This window comes from Corvus cornix, chromosome 1A, assembly GCF_000738735.6.
Source record: "Corvus cornix cornix isolate S_Up_H32 chromosome 1A, ASM73873v5, whole genome shotgun sequence".
Lineage (NCBI taxonomy): Eukaryota > Metazoa > Chordata > Aves > Passeriformes > Corvidae > Corvus > Corvus cornix.
In genome coordinates, this window is record NC_047057.1 from 42,452,238 (window position 1) to 42,468,002 (window position 15,765).

Below are 15,765 nucleotides of genomic sequence, written 5' to 3' on the forward strand. Positions count from 1 at the left end.
CCCATAGCGAAACGAGAGGAAGTGGCGGGGAGGCCATCTGTTAGCTTCAGCAGAACAGTAGGGACACAGCTATGTAGGTTCTACAAGGAAAGCAGATTAATAATCCACAAAGAGGAAACTGGCTAAAATTATCCACAGACCATATTAAAAAAAAAAAAAAAAAACAACAAAAAAAAACCAAACAAGGGAGTCACTTGAGCTGCAGCTGGACAGGAAATTGCTAGAGCTGCTTGCAAATCTCCACTTTGAACAGAACAGCATAGGGAATGCCAAGAGCGGAAACCGTTCAAAACTGGATTAGCACAAGCCAAGTTTAACTGCAACCCACTTCTACTTTCACAGTTTATGCACTCAATCTAGGCCACTACTGCATGAGACACTGACTCACTTTTTTCCCATGTTTTGTTTGCATTTCATTTCACACACTTGCAGTTTCTAAAATTACTTCAAATGTGCTTTGGCTGCCAGGAGTTCTGCAGAACCTCAGCCGACAGCCCCAGCTGCAGCATCAGCCCCTCACTGTGGTACTGCACACAGATTTTGTCACCACCCTACATTGGGCCAGTTATCATCAGGAAGGATGTTAATGAATGTAAGTTGCAGCAGGAAGTTTAGCAATTACTATAAGCCCCCTTTTTCCTTCTGCAGAGACTGAACTGCTTGAAGGATCCAAAGAGGAAATGAGGTGACTAAGGGTATATAGAGACTTTTCCTCCTTGCCTTCATTAAGTTGCAAGGTGGCAACAGAAAAACCATTTACAGGCTGCAGACTGCTGATGAATCTCTGTGAAATGAGTTCCTACCAGACAGCTAAGGAGAACATGAACCCATCTCCTGGCATCTGCAATAGTGGCCAAAATTCATAAACAAATCCAGAAAACAGCAGGTCCTTACTCTTAATTATAGAAGAAAAAATAGTAATGAGGAAAAAACATTATGGCCCAGAGTCAGGTGCATCTCTGGTATAGCAAAGGAATGCTGGAATATTTTGTAATTAACCTAAAGGCTTCAAAAGCATTCCCTTCACCAAAGCAAGATGAGAATCCAGCACATTCACCGTTTATTCATTGAGGCACCAGTGGACCAAAGGGCAAATCAAGGTTTTATTGTCTTAGGGGATGTACAAAAGCTATTGAAAGCAATCATTGCCTTTAAACATAACCATATGGCTTTGTGCAATTAACCACAACCACACAGAGGGGAAAGGGGGAATAAACCAGCCAGGTTCTCCATAGCCAAAAATAGTTATTTATTTATTAATAATTTAAGGATTTACATTCTTATAATAAATTCCATCTTAAAACTTTTACACCATGGATTAGACTCTCCCTTATTGGCAACCATGTGCAGGTTCACTGTGCGTACACACAGGTACAAATGCTCACACATACTTCCAGTTTTATACAAAAAAAAAAAAGACGCAAAATATTGCATTTGAGGTGAAGCTCCCTGAAGAATTTGTACAGAGGTAATGCACTGTTTAGCACATCTGAAAGTTTTAAAAAGTGATCAAAAAATCTTTCGCATTCAAAGACAAACCTCCTCCCAGATGATCTATTTACAAAAGGTAAGGCAAAAAATTAATTTAATTTAAAAATATATATATATATGTATGTGTGTATATATATATATATATATATATATATATCAATGGAACCTACATCAAAAGCATGAGGAAAAGAAAAAATCACCACAAGGAAAAGAAAGATATATGAAAGTAGAGACTCTGCTTGCTCACAAAATATGATTTGCAAACTTCTCATCATTGCCATTTCTCCCTCATGGAAAGCTTGCATCAATAAAACTCAGCATGCTGCAAATATGTTCTTTACAATTAAAACAAACAAACAAACAAAGCAGAAGTTTTGAAAAGAACAAAAACACAGGTATCCCTTGGATTGATTTCTTGAGTATATGTGAATTAAGAAAAAAAAATGCAAATCAATTTAAGGTTAGCTATTTACATTGATCAAGTAGAGTACTACCAAGCTCCCAGCAAACAAGTACTCCAAATACACTAAACTGAAATCTCTTTCTTTGGCTCCTCTAAATTAAAACAAACAAATGAACAAAAATAACCAGTCTTCACTGAAGACAAAGATGCATGTCACAGATCTGAGAGCAGAGGGCAGAAGGACAGTTCCAGTCTCTAGAGAACACGTGCCCAGCCTGTCCAGCCTCACCCTACCACACTGGAAGTCCTCAGACCCTGGCTACTGCCCAAGCAGGGATGAACGTACTGCCCACCTGCTGCCTGGTCACCACGGTCCTGCCCAGAGAGCTTGCCACGTCCCCTCCCTTTGCAATAGCCAATTCATATTAATTACTCATACTGTGTAACCTTCCCTTGCCTGCACTGGCAGCTGCTTTTTAATAGCAGAGGCCAGAAAAAGAGAAAGCTGCATTTCTTTATCACTGCCAAAGAGAAACCATTGAGGAGTGATCCCATGAAACAGACAGGAGAAGGGAGGTGATGGGAGCTCACGTGGACTGCAAGGAATCCACCTGGAAGACGTTCTGGTTGGAAGGGGTGGTGAAGTACAGCTGCTGGTTCGGCACTCGATTGTCACAGGGGCTGCTCAGTCCCAGAGTCCGCTCAAAGTCCAGCAGCTGACCCATGAAGTTGAAGTTGGGCGAAATGTTGGACTTCTTCATCTTGACAATATCATAGGCATCGTTCATTGACAAGTTCAGCTTCTGCATGAGGTAGGCCACCGTCACTGTGACCGAGCGGCTGATCCCTGCTAAGCAATGCACCAGGACACCGCAGTTCTTCCCCCGTGCTTCATCTGTACAAAGAGGCAGAGAAGGACATATAAGATAGGGGGTTGGTAACTGATCTCTCAAAACAAATGAGTATCAAGTAAGAAGAAAGTACAATTCTGATCCCAGTGCCCAGCCGCGCAACTCAGGAGTTAACTTTAGTGGCTTAAAACCAGGACAAGTGGAGAATCCACTCCCCCTACTACCCAAGTCCAAGAGCTGAGAAAACTAAGAATGAGACAAAAGGAGCAGGACACGCTGCATAACACTGTTTTAAAAGTCAGTTTTAAAAGACAAGCTTTTGCCTGGAGATTTGCCTTTAAATTCTTACAGTCCCCTTGCCCCGGCATGGAAATCCTACAATATGTCACTGAAAGGCTTTATACAGACCAGCAGACTGCAAAGGTCTATTAAATTATTCTCCAGCTGTTGTGCAGCTAACAATGGAGGTATTCAGGCATTTTAAAAGAATGAGGGAAGTCACAGGGGACAGCCCATTAGGAGGAACAGGATGTCAACATTGGTTGAAAATGGGTTCCTTTGTAATAGGAAATGCATTACAATGCCTGGAGATTAGTTTCTTTGTGGCTTCCAGCCCACATTTCTTCCTGCTAGGCTCAGATTACCTACATTCTCCACTATTACCGGTATCATTCAACCGGATTACAGCACAGCTCCCTAACAGATAATGCAATGTCCACCCCACCGAAACCCGATGGGGCGATTTGAGTCTTCTCCGAAACGAAGGAGAGTGCAGATTTTAACCAGAACTCCTTGGGCCCAAGGGTACAGGTTTCCAGAGCTGACGGGTAATGCCTGAGGGCCGGCTGACCGAGGCACCGAGCCCGAGAGGTATATCATTATTACCACGAGATTTAATTGAAGCTCTGGCTAGATATTTGCCAGGGACACCGCTTATTCATAACTTGCATTTAAAAGCTAAAGTAGGATTCCCAGATCGTTTCTTTTTATTATACTGCTCTCCAGTAACCTCAAAGAAAAAAAAAAAAAAAAAAAAAAAAAAAAAAAAAAAAAAAAAAGCCCAAAACCAACATCAATAACAAAAAAAGGTCAAGTAAGCCATCAACCCCAGGCTCATTTGCCCCCACCTCCACCTGCCAGGAAGTGATTTAAGAAGATCCCCCAACCTGCGCGGGGCTCAGTCCCCAGCTCCAAAACAAACGAGTCAAGGAGGAATTCCACAGCCAGACAAACCAGGTATGCATGTGCAACCCTGCAAAGGTCGCTTACAATTCACCGGGACTTCTCAATAACCCTCCAAACAGTCCCAAACAGCCCCTCAACTTAAGCCGGTTTTAAAATCAGAAAAAGGGGCATCCCCCTGAGGCGGCCATAAATGCTGCTACCCATTCTCGCCCGAAACCTCACGAATTCTGCAAAAGATATTGAATTCTGCCTCTTGACATATAGCTGTTAGCAAGTAACCTGGTCTTACCTATAAAGGAGATGGCCTCAGGAAAGAACTGAGACAGGTTTTGGCTCCAGTGGTCAGAGATGGGAATCTGTTTGTACTTGAATTCACCGGCGTTTTCAAAGAGATTAGGCAGGTTAGGAGTAACATTCAAGATGTATTTAATGCCGAACTCTTCTAAAACGTCCAAATTAGTGGAGTCCTTGGCACAGCCTAAGTAGAGGTAGGGTAAAATCTCCACCGGAAAGGAAGGCTGGTTGTTGGAGAGAGGGCTGCCATCGGAGTCGGTGGCACTGTTGGGGTCTCTGTCAATGTCAGATTCAATGTCAGATGATGAATCGGAGCTGATTCGGAGGCCTCCCAAGCCCAGGACTGGCAAAGGAGGAGAGCTGCTGCTACACGAACTGTCTAGGTTAGTTTCACAGTGCAAGGCGAACTCGGCCTGGAACTTGCTAAAACCACCTGGAGAGAAAAGCAAAGAGGAGAAAATGCAACCTGATATAAGATGGTATGTCGAGTTACTTCCCTGGCACAGCCCTGTCTGCAAAGGAGCGTCTGTTTTGCACCTCTCGAGCTCCGGGAAAAAGAAGAAAAAAAAAAGTCACACTCTCATGCAGACAGACTAACTTAAAGGAAGGGTTAAGAAAATCATCCGCTGCGGCGGAGGGCTCAGCGCACTCAAGATTAAAGCTCTGTACCGCTTCGCCCTGCGGGGACCTCTGGAGAGGTGTCTCAGCGGCAATTCCTTTTGCCAGGCTCATGCCGGAATCCCCTTTAGCCCTGTCGTCCCCACGCTGCCATAGTGATTTCAGACATCAAGGTTTCTTTAAACAAAGCGAGGATGGGGGGGGGGGGGGGGAGGGGAAGGGGGACGGGAGAGGGGAAGAGATGTGGAGCAGGGGGAAAAGCCCCCTACCCAGCTCGGTGCTCTCCTGGCGCATCAGTTCACTGCCCGGGGAACGCTGCAGACCGCATCCCCCCCTCCCTCTTCCCCAGGCAGAGATCCACGGGTCTCGGCTCCCCGTCCCCCACAGCCCCGGGCCCCAGGCAAAGATCTCTCCCCCAGCCCTGGGGCGGCCCTTCTCACCTTCCAGATAAAATGCCTTGCAGCCTTCATCTTTGAGGCGCTTGAGGAGCAGCCCCAGCACGGACTCGCCACCCGTGTTCTCGTTCCAGTCGCGGCTGTGCTCGTCGTACAGCACTACGGTGTCGGTGCCACACCGGCGGGCGAAGCGCTCCCGGTCTTCCTCGCTGCTGGCGACGAGGGACCGCAGGGGCAGGTTGCCCTTCTGCAGCCGCCGCAGCATGATGCCGGGGATGGCCACATTGATGGCCGTCTCGATGTGGGACGACTCGTACAACTCCTGCGGCCGACAGTCCATCAGCAGTAGCCGGTCGTTGCCCATCTCCAGCTGCTCGTTCAACCACGCCACGGATTTACTAATCGCCATTTCCGACGCGAAAGGGACGGGTCTGAACGTATCTAGCATGAGGAAGGACGGGGGGAGCGGAGCGTGCTCTGGAAGCGCCCCTCTCTCTCACAGAGGCATGCGGCTGGCTCGGCGGGCGGGCTGCACCCCTCTAACTCCGCACAACTTATCTCCCTCCGCCCCAGGAAAATGAATCACGCAGCCCCCCCCCCGCGCCGCTTCCCCCACGCCGGGCGGCGGTGGAGTCACGGGGAGGGAGAAGCAGCCCTGGCCCCGGCGTGTGTGTGAGTGTGAGCGCGTGTGCCTGCGTGCGCGCAGCCAGCCTGCCCTGTCTCCTCTTCTTTCTGTCAATGAATCCCTGAATGAACCTGCCTAATCGCCGCTGCAGCCCGAGCCCTTGGGCTTTTCCTCCGCCACGACTGAATGAAATCCAATTAACGTGCCGCCGAGCGGGGCTCCCCGGCTCAGCATGGAAACACTGCGGCGGTGGCGGTGCCCCTTCCCTTCCGCTGCCCTCCTTTGCTGGGCTGCCCCGCAGCGCCCGCAGCGCCCCTCGGCCGCGGCCCCGCGCAGCCCGGCGGCTCCTCAATGGGTACAACCGCGGCTCCGCTCAATGGATACATTCTCCGGCGCAGCCAATGGGGGCGCGCGGAAGGGGCTGTTGCCGCGGCGACGGGCCGGCTGGAACAGGTTGTGTTGATGAATCGTTAATGAGTTTGTCATTCACAAAAACGGAAAGGAATTTCCGCTCCGGATAAGCCGAGTGCAAACAAGCGGCAGCCGCGGCGCGGCGGGCGGGGCGGCGGGGGCAGGTGAGGGGGCGCGGCCCGGCGCTCCCCCCTTCCCTCCGCCAGTACCAGCCGCGGGGCGGCCGCCGCAGCGGGCGGAACAAATAGTACTTTTTCTTTTCTCTCCCTCGATATTTTCGCTCCCTCAATCATACCCCGCGGGGACCGGCCGTGTTCCCTCCAGTTCCCCCGCGCTGATCGTGGCCCGGGTTTTCATTACGGCGTTCCGAGAATCCCATTTTTAGGGAGGCGGGTAGGCTCTGTCCTCGGCTGATCCCTACGGGGGTGAAGAATAAACCCCGAGCTAATCTCTTCCTACGCGGCCCGGCTTTATTCGCTGCACGCAGCGGAGCCGGGGAGCCGGCCCCGCCGCAGGAGCAGCCCGCAGGCGCTCCTGCTGCAGCCCGGGCGGGCCACCCCACAAACGTGAGCAGGGAAAGTGGCCCGCCTCGGCCCGGCCGGCTCCTCCAGATAGTCTGTGATTGAACCGCTTTCGCCCGGCCGCGGCGTGAGTCCGCCGCCAGCAGCGAGCCCGCAGCCACCCCCGGGGCGCGGGGAGCGCCGGGGCCGCCGCCAGCACGGCGGGGTCCGGAGGGGCCCCTCGCACCTGGCAGCGCCCGCGCTCGCGGCCCCGGCCGCCGCACCGGCTCCTCCTGCGGGTGGGGCCCCGCTGTCCCCGTCCTGCGCTTCCCCCGGTCCGGCCGGGCGGAAGGGCGCTGCAGTCCCCGCCGCACCGGGAGGCAGAGGGGAGGGCCGGGCTGCGGTGCGCCGTCGGAGCGGCGCCGGGGTAGCAGGGGCCGGGGGCGACCTGGGGCCGGTGGGCTGGGGGCGCGGCGGGGCCGGAGGCTGAGCCGGGAGCGGTGGTTCAAAGGTGCGGGTTAGCAAATGGGTAAGGGAAAAGCGAGGAGTGACAATAAATCAGGAGAAGCCTAAATGCTAATCCTGCCGCCAACATCTGCTTGTAAGTAAAATTATTCAGGAGAGGCTAATCTCTCTTCCACTGCTACTGAGCTTCAGGGCTCACTATTTTTAACCCCAGCTGAAGGAGATTCTTTAGGTAGTGAGTGGCTGGAGAGTGTGACCCTGGGAACAGATAGTGGCACGGACAGTCCTGTGTGTCCTGCACAGAAAACATGCGTGATGTTAATTAAAGTTGGCACATCAGTCGCTGCAGTTTCAAGCAAGGCTGACACCCAGATGGCATTAACGACATCCTCCCCAGCAGGGATTTTGAGAGGATCCCTTCTTGCTACCTTTTTCAGAGGCTTGAAGGTGGGACTGAAGTGTTACACAAACTTTTCCTGGCCCTTAGCCGGGAGATTTCCTTGAACTGATGTTTAACTCACTGGGCACACCACACACCCTGTCCCATGGCTCAGCGAGGGCAAATTGTCCAGCCCACCTTGCCCACTACAGACTTGCCTCTCTCGTTAAAGACTTTCTAGGCTGTTCTTATGAGGTGTTTCACTTGCTGTTCAGCTCTGTATGTTCAGGGTATGCTGTTTAAATGTCCAGAGCAGTGGCAGAACAAACTAGAAAGCAGGAGTCTTTTTTAAAAATTTATTTAAGCATTTTTGGGGGGGATACCTGCCTAGTAATATAACAATACTATTACAATAAGTAGTGATAGCATTTTAAATTAAAGAGATTTTTATCGTTAGTACACTCAGATTTGATGGAAATACTATGAGCATTAAAGGTTAAGTATATGAAAGCAGTAAGATGTTAGATGGAGCATGCTCCAGAGAGTTGAATTTCTGAAGTGGAGCTGGAGACACACTGATGGTAGCTATAGCCTGCTCATTGCATGGCAGCAGTCTGAGGGTGGCATTTGGTGAGCTGGGACCCAGGCAGGAGATTTTGCACTGCAGGAGAGTTAAACCAGTCAAATACAAATAGCACCCTTTGAATTTGCAGTAGTACCTCCCTCAGCACACACCAGCTGAAGAAGGCTAAAGGAGAATGAGAACTGTGTGTCACCTTGTTGTCTTTGTGTTTGCATGCATGTATGCACTCCCTTTTCCTCCTTCTGTCTGAACTGCTCTGTCCTGTCAGTCACTGAGGGATGCTGGAGCAGATTCAGTTAATCTGATGCTTTGTCAGAGACCAGATGTACAACCCAAGCTTCATCAGGAGATCATTTATCCTTCAACTTCCAGAAGTTTTTGTACTACCTGAGCAGTAAGAAGAGCCTATTCCTGTCAACCATGATCCCTTCATTCACCCAGCCATTGGCTCTGACGTGTTTATTTTTGGATGAGGAGGGAATGTGTATATTTACTTAAATTTTGTTTTTGTTTTTTTACTTCCTTGTCTGCAAATAAGATTTCTTCAGTCCAGATCAAAGCTTATTAATAACAAATAGCCTATTTTGCTGGCTTTTGGACCATTTTGCTCATTTTTAGCATGTGTAGTGGTCCCAATAGATCTCCATGAGTCCTGAGCTTGTCTTGGCCAGAGGAGCAGACACAGAGGACAAGAGCATTGCATGGATGACAGTGATTAGAATTTAGTGTTACTTTGCCCAATTCTTTCATATCCCTCCCTGTAATAGAAGCCCTTGCCCTGAATTAGACAGACAGGCTATCTACATAGTGTAATGGGAGAGAGAAGTACCAAAAAGGCAGGTATCTATGACATTTTGAAACCAGGCCAACTGGGTCACTCTGAGACACTTCACAGTCTGGAATACTAAGTCAGCGATGTAGAGGCATCCTCAGAAGGCTAAGTACTGATGAAATTTCTTCTTGAATTAGACATCATGGATGAGAATTTTTTGTTTTATACAAGTGCTTTCTTCCTCTAAAGATACAGCTTCATGCCTCTCTTCTACTTAATTGAAGCAGAATTTGATAGGAGTCTGTCTTTCTATGAGAAGATGGAACATAAAATATATAGGAAAGGTTTTTCTGTTTCTTTGGTCACACCTTTCCCATGTTGCATCAATCAATATTTACTAGAGCAGGGGCTCCAGCCTTCATTTTCCACATCCCACTGATGACCTGAATCAAAATGGTAGCGACACCTTGTGTATCTTCACTGTTTAATTTCAGGCAAGCAAAGAACACTCTGGGATTGCCTGCTGGAGAAGGCCAAGGAATATAAAACATGCTGGCATCAGGATTTTGAGTGAGATGCCAACTCAACTCAACTCTGGAAGTGCAAGAGCTTGGAAAACATAGTGAAGACAGGTTTCTCCACTGACAGGTCATACTTAGGCATGAGTTTTGAGGATGATTATCAGCTTTGGCTGAACCAGAAAATGCCTGTGATTCAGCTAAAGAGTCATTCAGCTTTAGGTGCTGGAAGTTAGAGGTTCACATTTTACCTGGTTGTTTCTCTCATTTATCACTTTCAGAAGGTCTTCAGAGAGGACAAACTGCCCTCTGGAGCTGCTGAGTTCCCACTGTTGTCTCTAAATTGTGCCTAGTGGAACCAGCCTGTACTTTTACATGCTTACCTTGCAGTCTGCGATTCTCGCCTTCAGGTTTATCTCTAAGTCCTTTATACAGTTCCTTTTAGTTTCAGTAAAAGTGAAGAATCAGTGTATGTCTGTGTTGTTTGTGTGAATGATCTATTTGGAAAGAGAAATACACAAATCATCCTAGACCAAATTCTCCATGAAGTACAGTACCATTGGTGTAAAAGTGGTTAGTGCAAGGTGTCTCAAAAGGAGAACAAAAGTGTCCTATAAAGCATTTCATTTGTTTTATGTAAAGTACAAACAATTTATGGAAATGACATTTAACTGGTTATTCAATGTCCAATTATTCACATCTAAAATAATTCCTGAAGTTGGAGAAATAAAACACTTGAATGACTCCATTTAGGAAATCCTTTTGACTCAAGTGCTTTCCTTGAAACAGCAAATAGCTGGATGACTTCAAGCACATATTTAATTGTGCTTTGTAATAAAGTAATGTAATTAGCAATTACTTAGGAATGATGCTTTAAAATACTTAACGGCTACCACAGACATGCAGTCATTTACGAGGTTTTGTTTTCTTTTGATTCCTTGTGGTATAAACAAGGTTCCTTTCTGAACACAGCTCGTATGTGAGTTCTCCAAATTGTTCCTTAGGGTGTGCAAAGTGAGCAGTTTTGTTTGACAGCAGATCACTACTGGCTGTCGGATTCTCTTCTTAGGGGATAAAACTAAGCTTGTAGGAGGGCAGTGCAAGGCACACATTTAGCAAGGCTCACAGTGTATTGGCCAAGCACAGAGGCAAGTGCTGTAATATTTTTTCTTTCTTTTTTTCCTTCCCACCACATGTTGCTATTGCTAGTGACACTTTTGGTGGCACTGACCTGTGCATCACTTCACAGTGGTTTACAATCTGCTGGCAACAGAAACATAGCACAGGTGGGCAGCTGTCTGTTAAAAATAATAAACGTGAAGAGAACAGAAGCCTACGTGTCTGCACACTTTTCTTATAAATACATGTTAATTTGATAGATTTCAAATAAGAAATGGACTGCATAATAAATTAGGCAAAAACCAGAAGCAGACTAAATTATAGAAGTGGTACTGTGTGTATGATTGCATGAAAATACAGATACACCATAAATTTGGTGCCAGTGATTAAATTAATAAATTTTCTTACTGGTGGGAATGCAGATTTATATGGTTCTGTTATCTTAGCTAAGGAATAGAGCAATTCCTGGCTAAAACTTCTGATCCATGGTGCAGAAATATCATGCTATTTGTATACAGACCACAATGTGCTTATATTATTTCTTTGCCAATACCTAAGAGTTCAATAGTGTCCAGAGAGTGTTTTCATGTTGTGCAGGCTGGTGTTTCACTCTGCTGTTGTCTGCTGTTAGTGGCAGCCTGTATCACACTATACTGGGCACATACATCACACCAGATGAGGCTGCTGAGAAAATGCTGTAATCTCTTTAACGCTGCCCATTTTGACTGAAGGGCTTACTAGGGACTAACGTGGGCTTACCTGGGGAGGCATTAGTGCTGTCACTAAAGTATGTTCCTTCAAAAGCATTGTCCCATTTTCGTCCCATTCACTCATCCTACAAGGAAGCAAACCTGACAGCATCAAGGAACTGTAGAAAGCAGCTCTCTCTTCCCAACGCTAAAGATTTATTTTCCTCTGTGTTTGTGAAATCCCTTCCTACCAAATCTCTCTGTTCTGCCCATGGGAATAAACCCTGCCCCTGGGATGACTGAAGGCTTGTTCTGGACCATGAAAAGAGTAAACAAGGGCTGTGTTTGCACAGTGCAGGGTAAATCAGCTGTGCAGAGAGCAGAGCAGGGACAGCAAATTATGTAAGAAAAAGATCTTCATCCTGGGACAGGCATATTCAGGAAAAGAAATGCCATGCAGCTATCTTATATTCTGGCTCCAAAGAGAGTCAGTTAGTAGTCCAACCCAGGCATGAACAATTCCATTTCCACTGTCTGTTTTTCATATGGCCACTGGAATGTGTCCTGGGGACCCCATGGAGCTGGGCACACAGTTTGGCTCCAGGACGTCACAGGAAGAGACACATGGACAATTATGTGTCCTGGCACCTGCAACTTCCATTTAGCACTTCTGCTTTACTTTTTACTCATATTCATTTTCACTCATTTTCACTTTTCCCTCATAGGGACTTCTCCTGGGCCGGGCAGGACCTGCACCAAACCAGCTACACACACTGACTGACAAAGGTAAGAGTTTCCTTACTATTGAGTTTGGAGCTTTCCCTGGTGACCTGCTGCTGTCAAAAAAGGTTGGTAAAAGCTTGTTGAGGGGGAAGTACCAAACTGATGGCCAGACCTAGGTGCTAAAATGTCCTACTCTGTCTAAAAAAAACAAAGGGCTCAAGTCACATGCTGAATTTGAAACACCCGTGGAGCTGGTTTCCAGGCATTGGAATGACATATAAGTCACCCAAACCCTTCTGGTTTAGTTTGCTACATTTTGCACCTCCATCCCTCCAAAACAAACAAACAGACAAACCAGAACATAAAAATAAAGCTGCCAAACTACAGTGGTCTTAAGGGGTCAGTCACTACAACTCCTAAGTCCCACAGTTCAGGCTGGCTATTTCATTTGGAAGCTTGAGAGACTTTAGTTGGTAGGAGTGGGAAACCAGTAGAAGGAATTTGATGTAAATAGAGCAAGTGGGGAAAGGGTAATGCCCTAAATGTGGAACAGTATTGTAAATATCTGAGGCAATATTGGGTTGTATACATTACTAGAAAAGTATATATTGAGGGTGCAGAGTCCTTTTGAAAGACACACATCTCAAGGTAAGCCATAAATGGGTGTGGTAGTCCTTGCTTCATCTTTGATTCGGTATTTAAGAGCTTTGCAGTATAAAATATACCTCGAAGACTGGGTGTGTACAAGTGTAATCTCTGCAAATATTGGCAAGACAGTTACTGTTGTCAGGTTTATTCTGGCTTTAGTATGCTGAGGTATTTATGAGGACTGAATAGCAGAACTGTCACAGCCAAATACCAGGTCGTCACTGGGTATGTCAGAGCACAATGACATGATGATTACTGGTCACAGTTTCTGTCACTTATTTGGTACATTGGTGTCACCAACATACCACAAAGGTAAATTATATTAAAATACTGCTTTCTCTGAGCAATTTTGTAGCAGAACTGTAAAGTACAAACCATTTTCACAAAGTTTCCTATTCTGGCTAAATTGTAGGCATAAATCTCTGTTCAAGGGTTCACAAGACATTGTTGTAAAGACACCTACAGCCCTATGCTTTCCAGTGGCACACTGGAGCCTCCCTGCTCTTTCTTAGAGGTTTTTGTCTGGTAATCATTATAAATGTTGGTTGGTTATTTTCTTTTTGCTTCTAGTCCCAGTTTGCAGCAATCTGCTTCATTTCATATGGCAGTTCCATCAGATCAGAGAAGTCAAGCATTTCTGGATCACAACAGAATTTGAATGGGGATAAGAAAAGTGCAGGAAGCGAGGACCAGCATTCAGTGGTTCTCTGCTCCCTTTCCAGTCTGCACCAGATTAGTGCCTTAGCACAGGGCTAGGATGAGCTGCCTGGAGGGAACCACTTTCCTTCAGATAAGAAAGTTTATGGCCAGCTGTAATAACTGGATTCAGAAAGGTGAATGTTACACAGCATGGAGGTTAAAACTAAGTGGGTTGTAGGTACAATTGCTCCTGTAGCGCATTTCAGCAAGGAGAATCCTGAAGACCATGGCCAGATGCATCTAATCCCAGCCTTGCCCTTGTATGGGACTTAGGCAAGTCTTTGGAGAGGAGACACTGCCTGCAGTGCTGCCATTTTTGGCTGCTTCCTCTGTGATTGGATCCTGAAGATATGGAGGGTTTGGGGTTTTTTCCCTGAGTGAAGTGTAACTTTATTTAATCAGGGAAATCACATTAGAATTATGCTATGGATGATGTATCCTAGATGGTTAGGTCTTCAATACGTAGAAGAACACTCAGTGAGTCAGCCCTGCAATTTTTGGTGGAGTAGGTCTATTCCGGTGTGTGGGTGTTCGCAGAACAATTACGTAAGTGTCAGGGTAACGAGGAACTTTTGACATTTCTGGCAGCTTAACTGAGTTCTTTTCAGTCAAAAATACACTAATTGTTGTTCTCTTGCATTAAACACACATCACTGCCTTAACTGGATTTGGGAGGCTTTTTTTTTAAGCGTCAGTTGTCAGGGCAAGATACTGGAGCAGTTTTATTCTTGAGAAAAGAGGAGATTTTTCACAGTTACAGTGAGACAAACATTTGTGAGAACCATTTAAATCATATAAGAGGGTGCGAAAGTTGATATGCCATATGCCTGGAATTTACTATGGTAAAGCTAATTACTGCCACTGAATGCAAGGGCCCATCAGCATTTTCATCACACCCACCCTCAACACCTTGTCTTTTCTTTTTTTTTTTTTTTTTTTAATTTTTTCAGTTTTAGTTTGCCACTTTTTTTTGCCTATGTAATTTTTGAGATGGAGAATGATAACACAGCCTCCAAAGTAACCCTTGAAATATATTATGTCCTATATTCAAGGTGAGCAGGTTCAGTACCCCACTGAAGAATGGTGGATTGCACCGCAAAGGCAACTGCTTTCCTACATGTATTGCAGAGGGAAAGAAGAACTGGTTTGTCTGCCAAGATCAATATAGCAAAATTAGTCAGATCAGGTCAGTGACCAAATGGCACTTTCAGAAAAGATTTCTCTCTAGAGATTAAATATGAAATAAACAAAAACTGGTAACTGTTTTCTTTCTTATTTAATCCAAACTGTGCCTATGGCACCAAAACCCTGTAGTCAAACTAGTCAATGGAATTTATGGGTTTTTTAATCCAGAAAAATATGAAATATTTCAAATTATCATGACCTTGATATACTGTCTCCTCTTCTACATGGAACAATTAATGAGCCAGATCACAGCTCTGAATGGTGCTGAGCATCCCGCTGACGTGCCTGAACATCTAACAAAACAGCACTTGTCAGTGGATTTTGGAGAGTCAACTAATGGCTGCAGGATGTTTTTAATCTAAAAAAGTATATTTCCTGAAGTCAGAGAGAAGGGCTCTGTTACATGCTGTGTCGGTTCAGAGCAAGAACAACCTACCAGCTGTGTTTATGCTTGTCCACACTCAGTGTATTGGCTGTGGTAGCCAGTCCTTTCTGAGGCTGGAAGTATGTAAGGTGAGCATTCCACCAGTGACAGCATGTGGTGAGGAATCACTAAAGAACCTGGGTTCTTTGGGCTCAAACCAATATAGTTTTGGCCAGGAATTTTTCTAATTAGTGAGGACAACTTCAGCCTGGATGTTCTGTCTTAATGATGTGTACATTATGTGAGGGTAATAATTGGATACAGAGGAGCATGTGTGTTCAGCAGGTGTGTTGTTTATTACTTCTCTTTAAAACAGCGGAATCAAAGTTTGAATCTGAAGTTGCTGCAATCATCCCATTTGCTTCCCCAAAACTTAGAAAACTCTAGAGATCTGCAGCATGAACTGATGGCCTTATATTGCTAGTAGTCTGGTAGACTGAAGGGATTCATTGTTCTGATGTGTGCAGGAGGAATTGCTTAAATCCAATGAGCAAAAACAAAGGGACTCTCAGCACCTCATATTTCTTCCCCAGGATTTATGCAAAGAGGAACCAAGTCTTCTGCATTGAGAACTTGAGATGAGAGTGCTCTTCACTCTAGCTCAGTACTTTCAAGTGCCACCCCTGTTGATTCATGTAGTTACTCAGAGAAAACTGGAGGCAAATAAGCATGAGTTCTCGCATTCAAAGGCCTCTCTACACTCAGTGATAAAATTAATCTCTTTTAGATTCAGAAACAGGCTAATTATTTAAAAACATTTGCTCCCACTCCTTTAAATTCATCAACAA

The 15,765-nt window shown here is 45.9% G+C and overlaps 1 protein-coding gene across 1 annotated transcript; it reads right to left on the reverse strand.

Moving 5' to 3' along the window:
* Window positions 1-1,225: 1,225 nt before the first annotated feature.
* Window positions 1,226-6,223, reverse strand: DUSP6 (dual specificity phosphatase 6). The gene is made up of 3 exons (XM_039571514.1): window positions 5,283-6,223; window positions 4,220-4,657; window positions 1,226-2,789 (listed from the first exon to the last, which is right to left on the reverse strand). Exons 1-3 carry the CDS (start codon window positions 5,683-5,685, stop codon window positions 2,482-2,484), a joined length of 1,149 nt encoding a protein of 382 aa, XP_039427448.1. The 5' UTR covers window positions 5,686-6,223; the 3' UTR covers window positions 1,226-2,481.
* Between the last annotated feature and the right edge of the window lie 9,542 nt (window positions 6,224-15,765).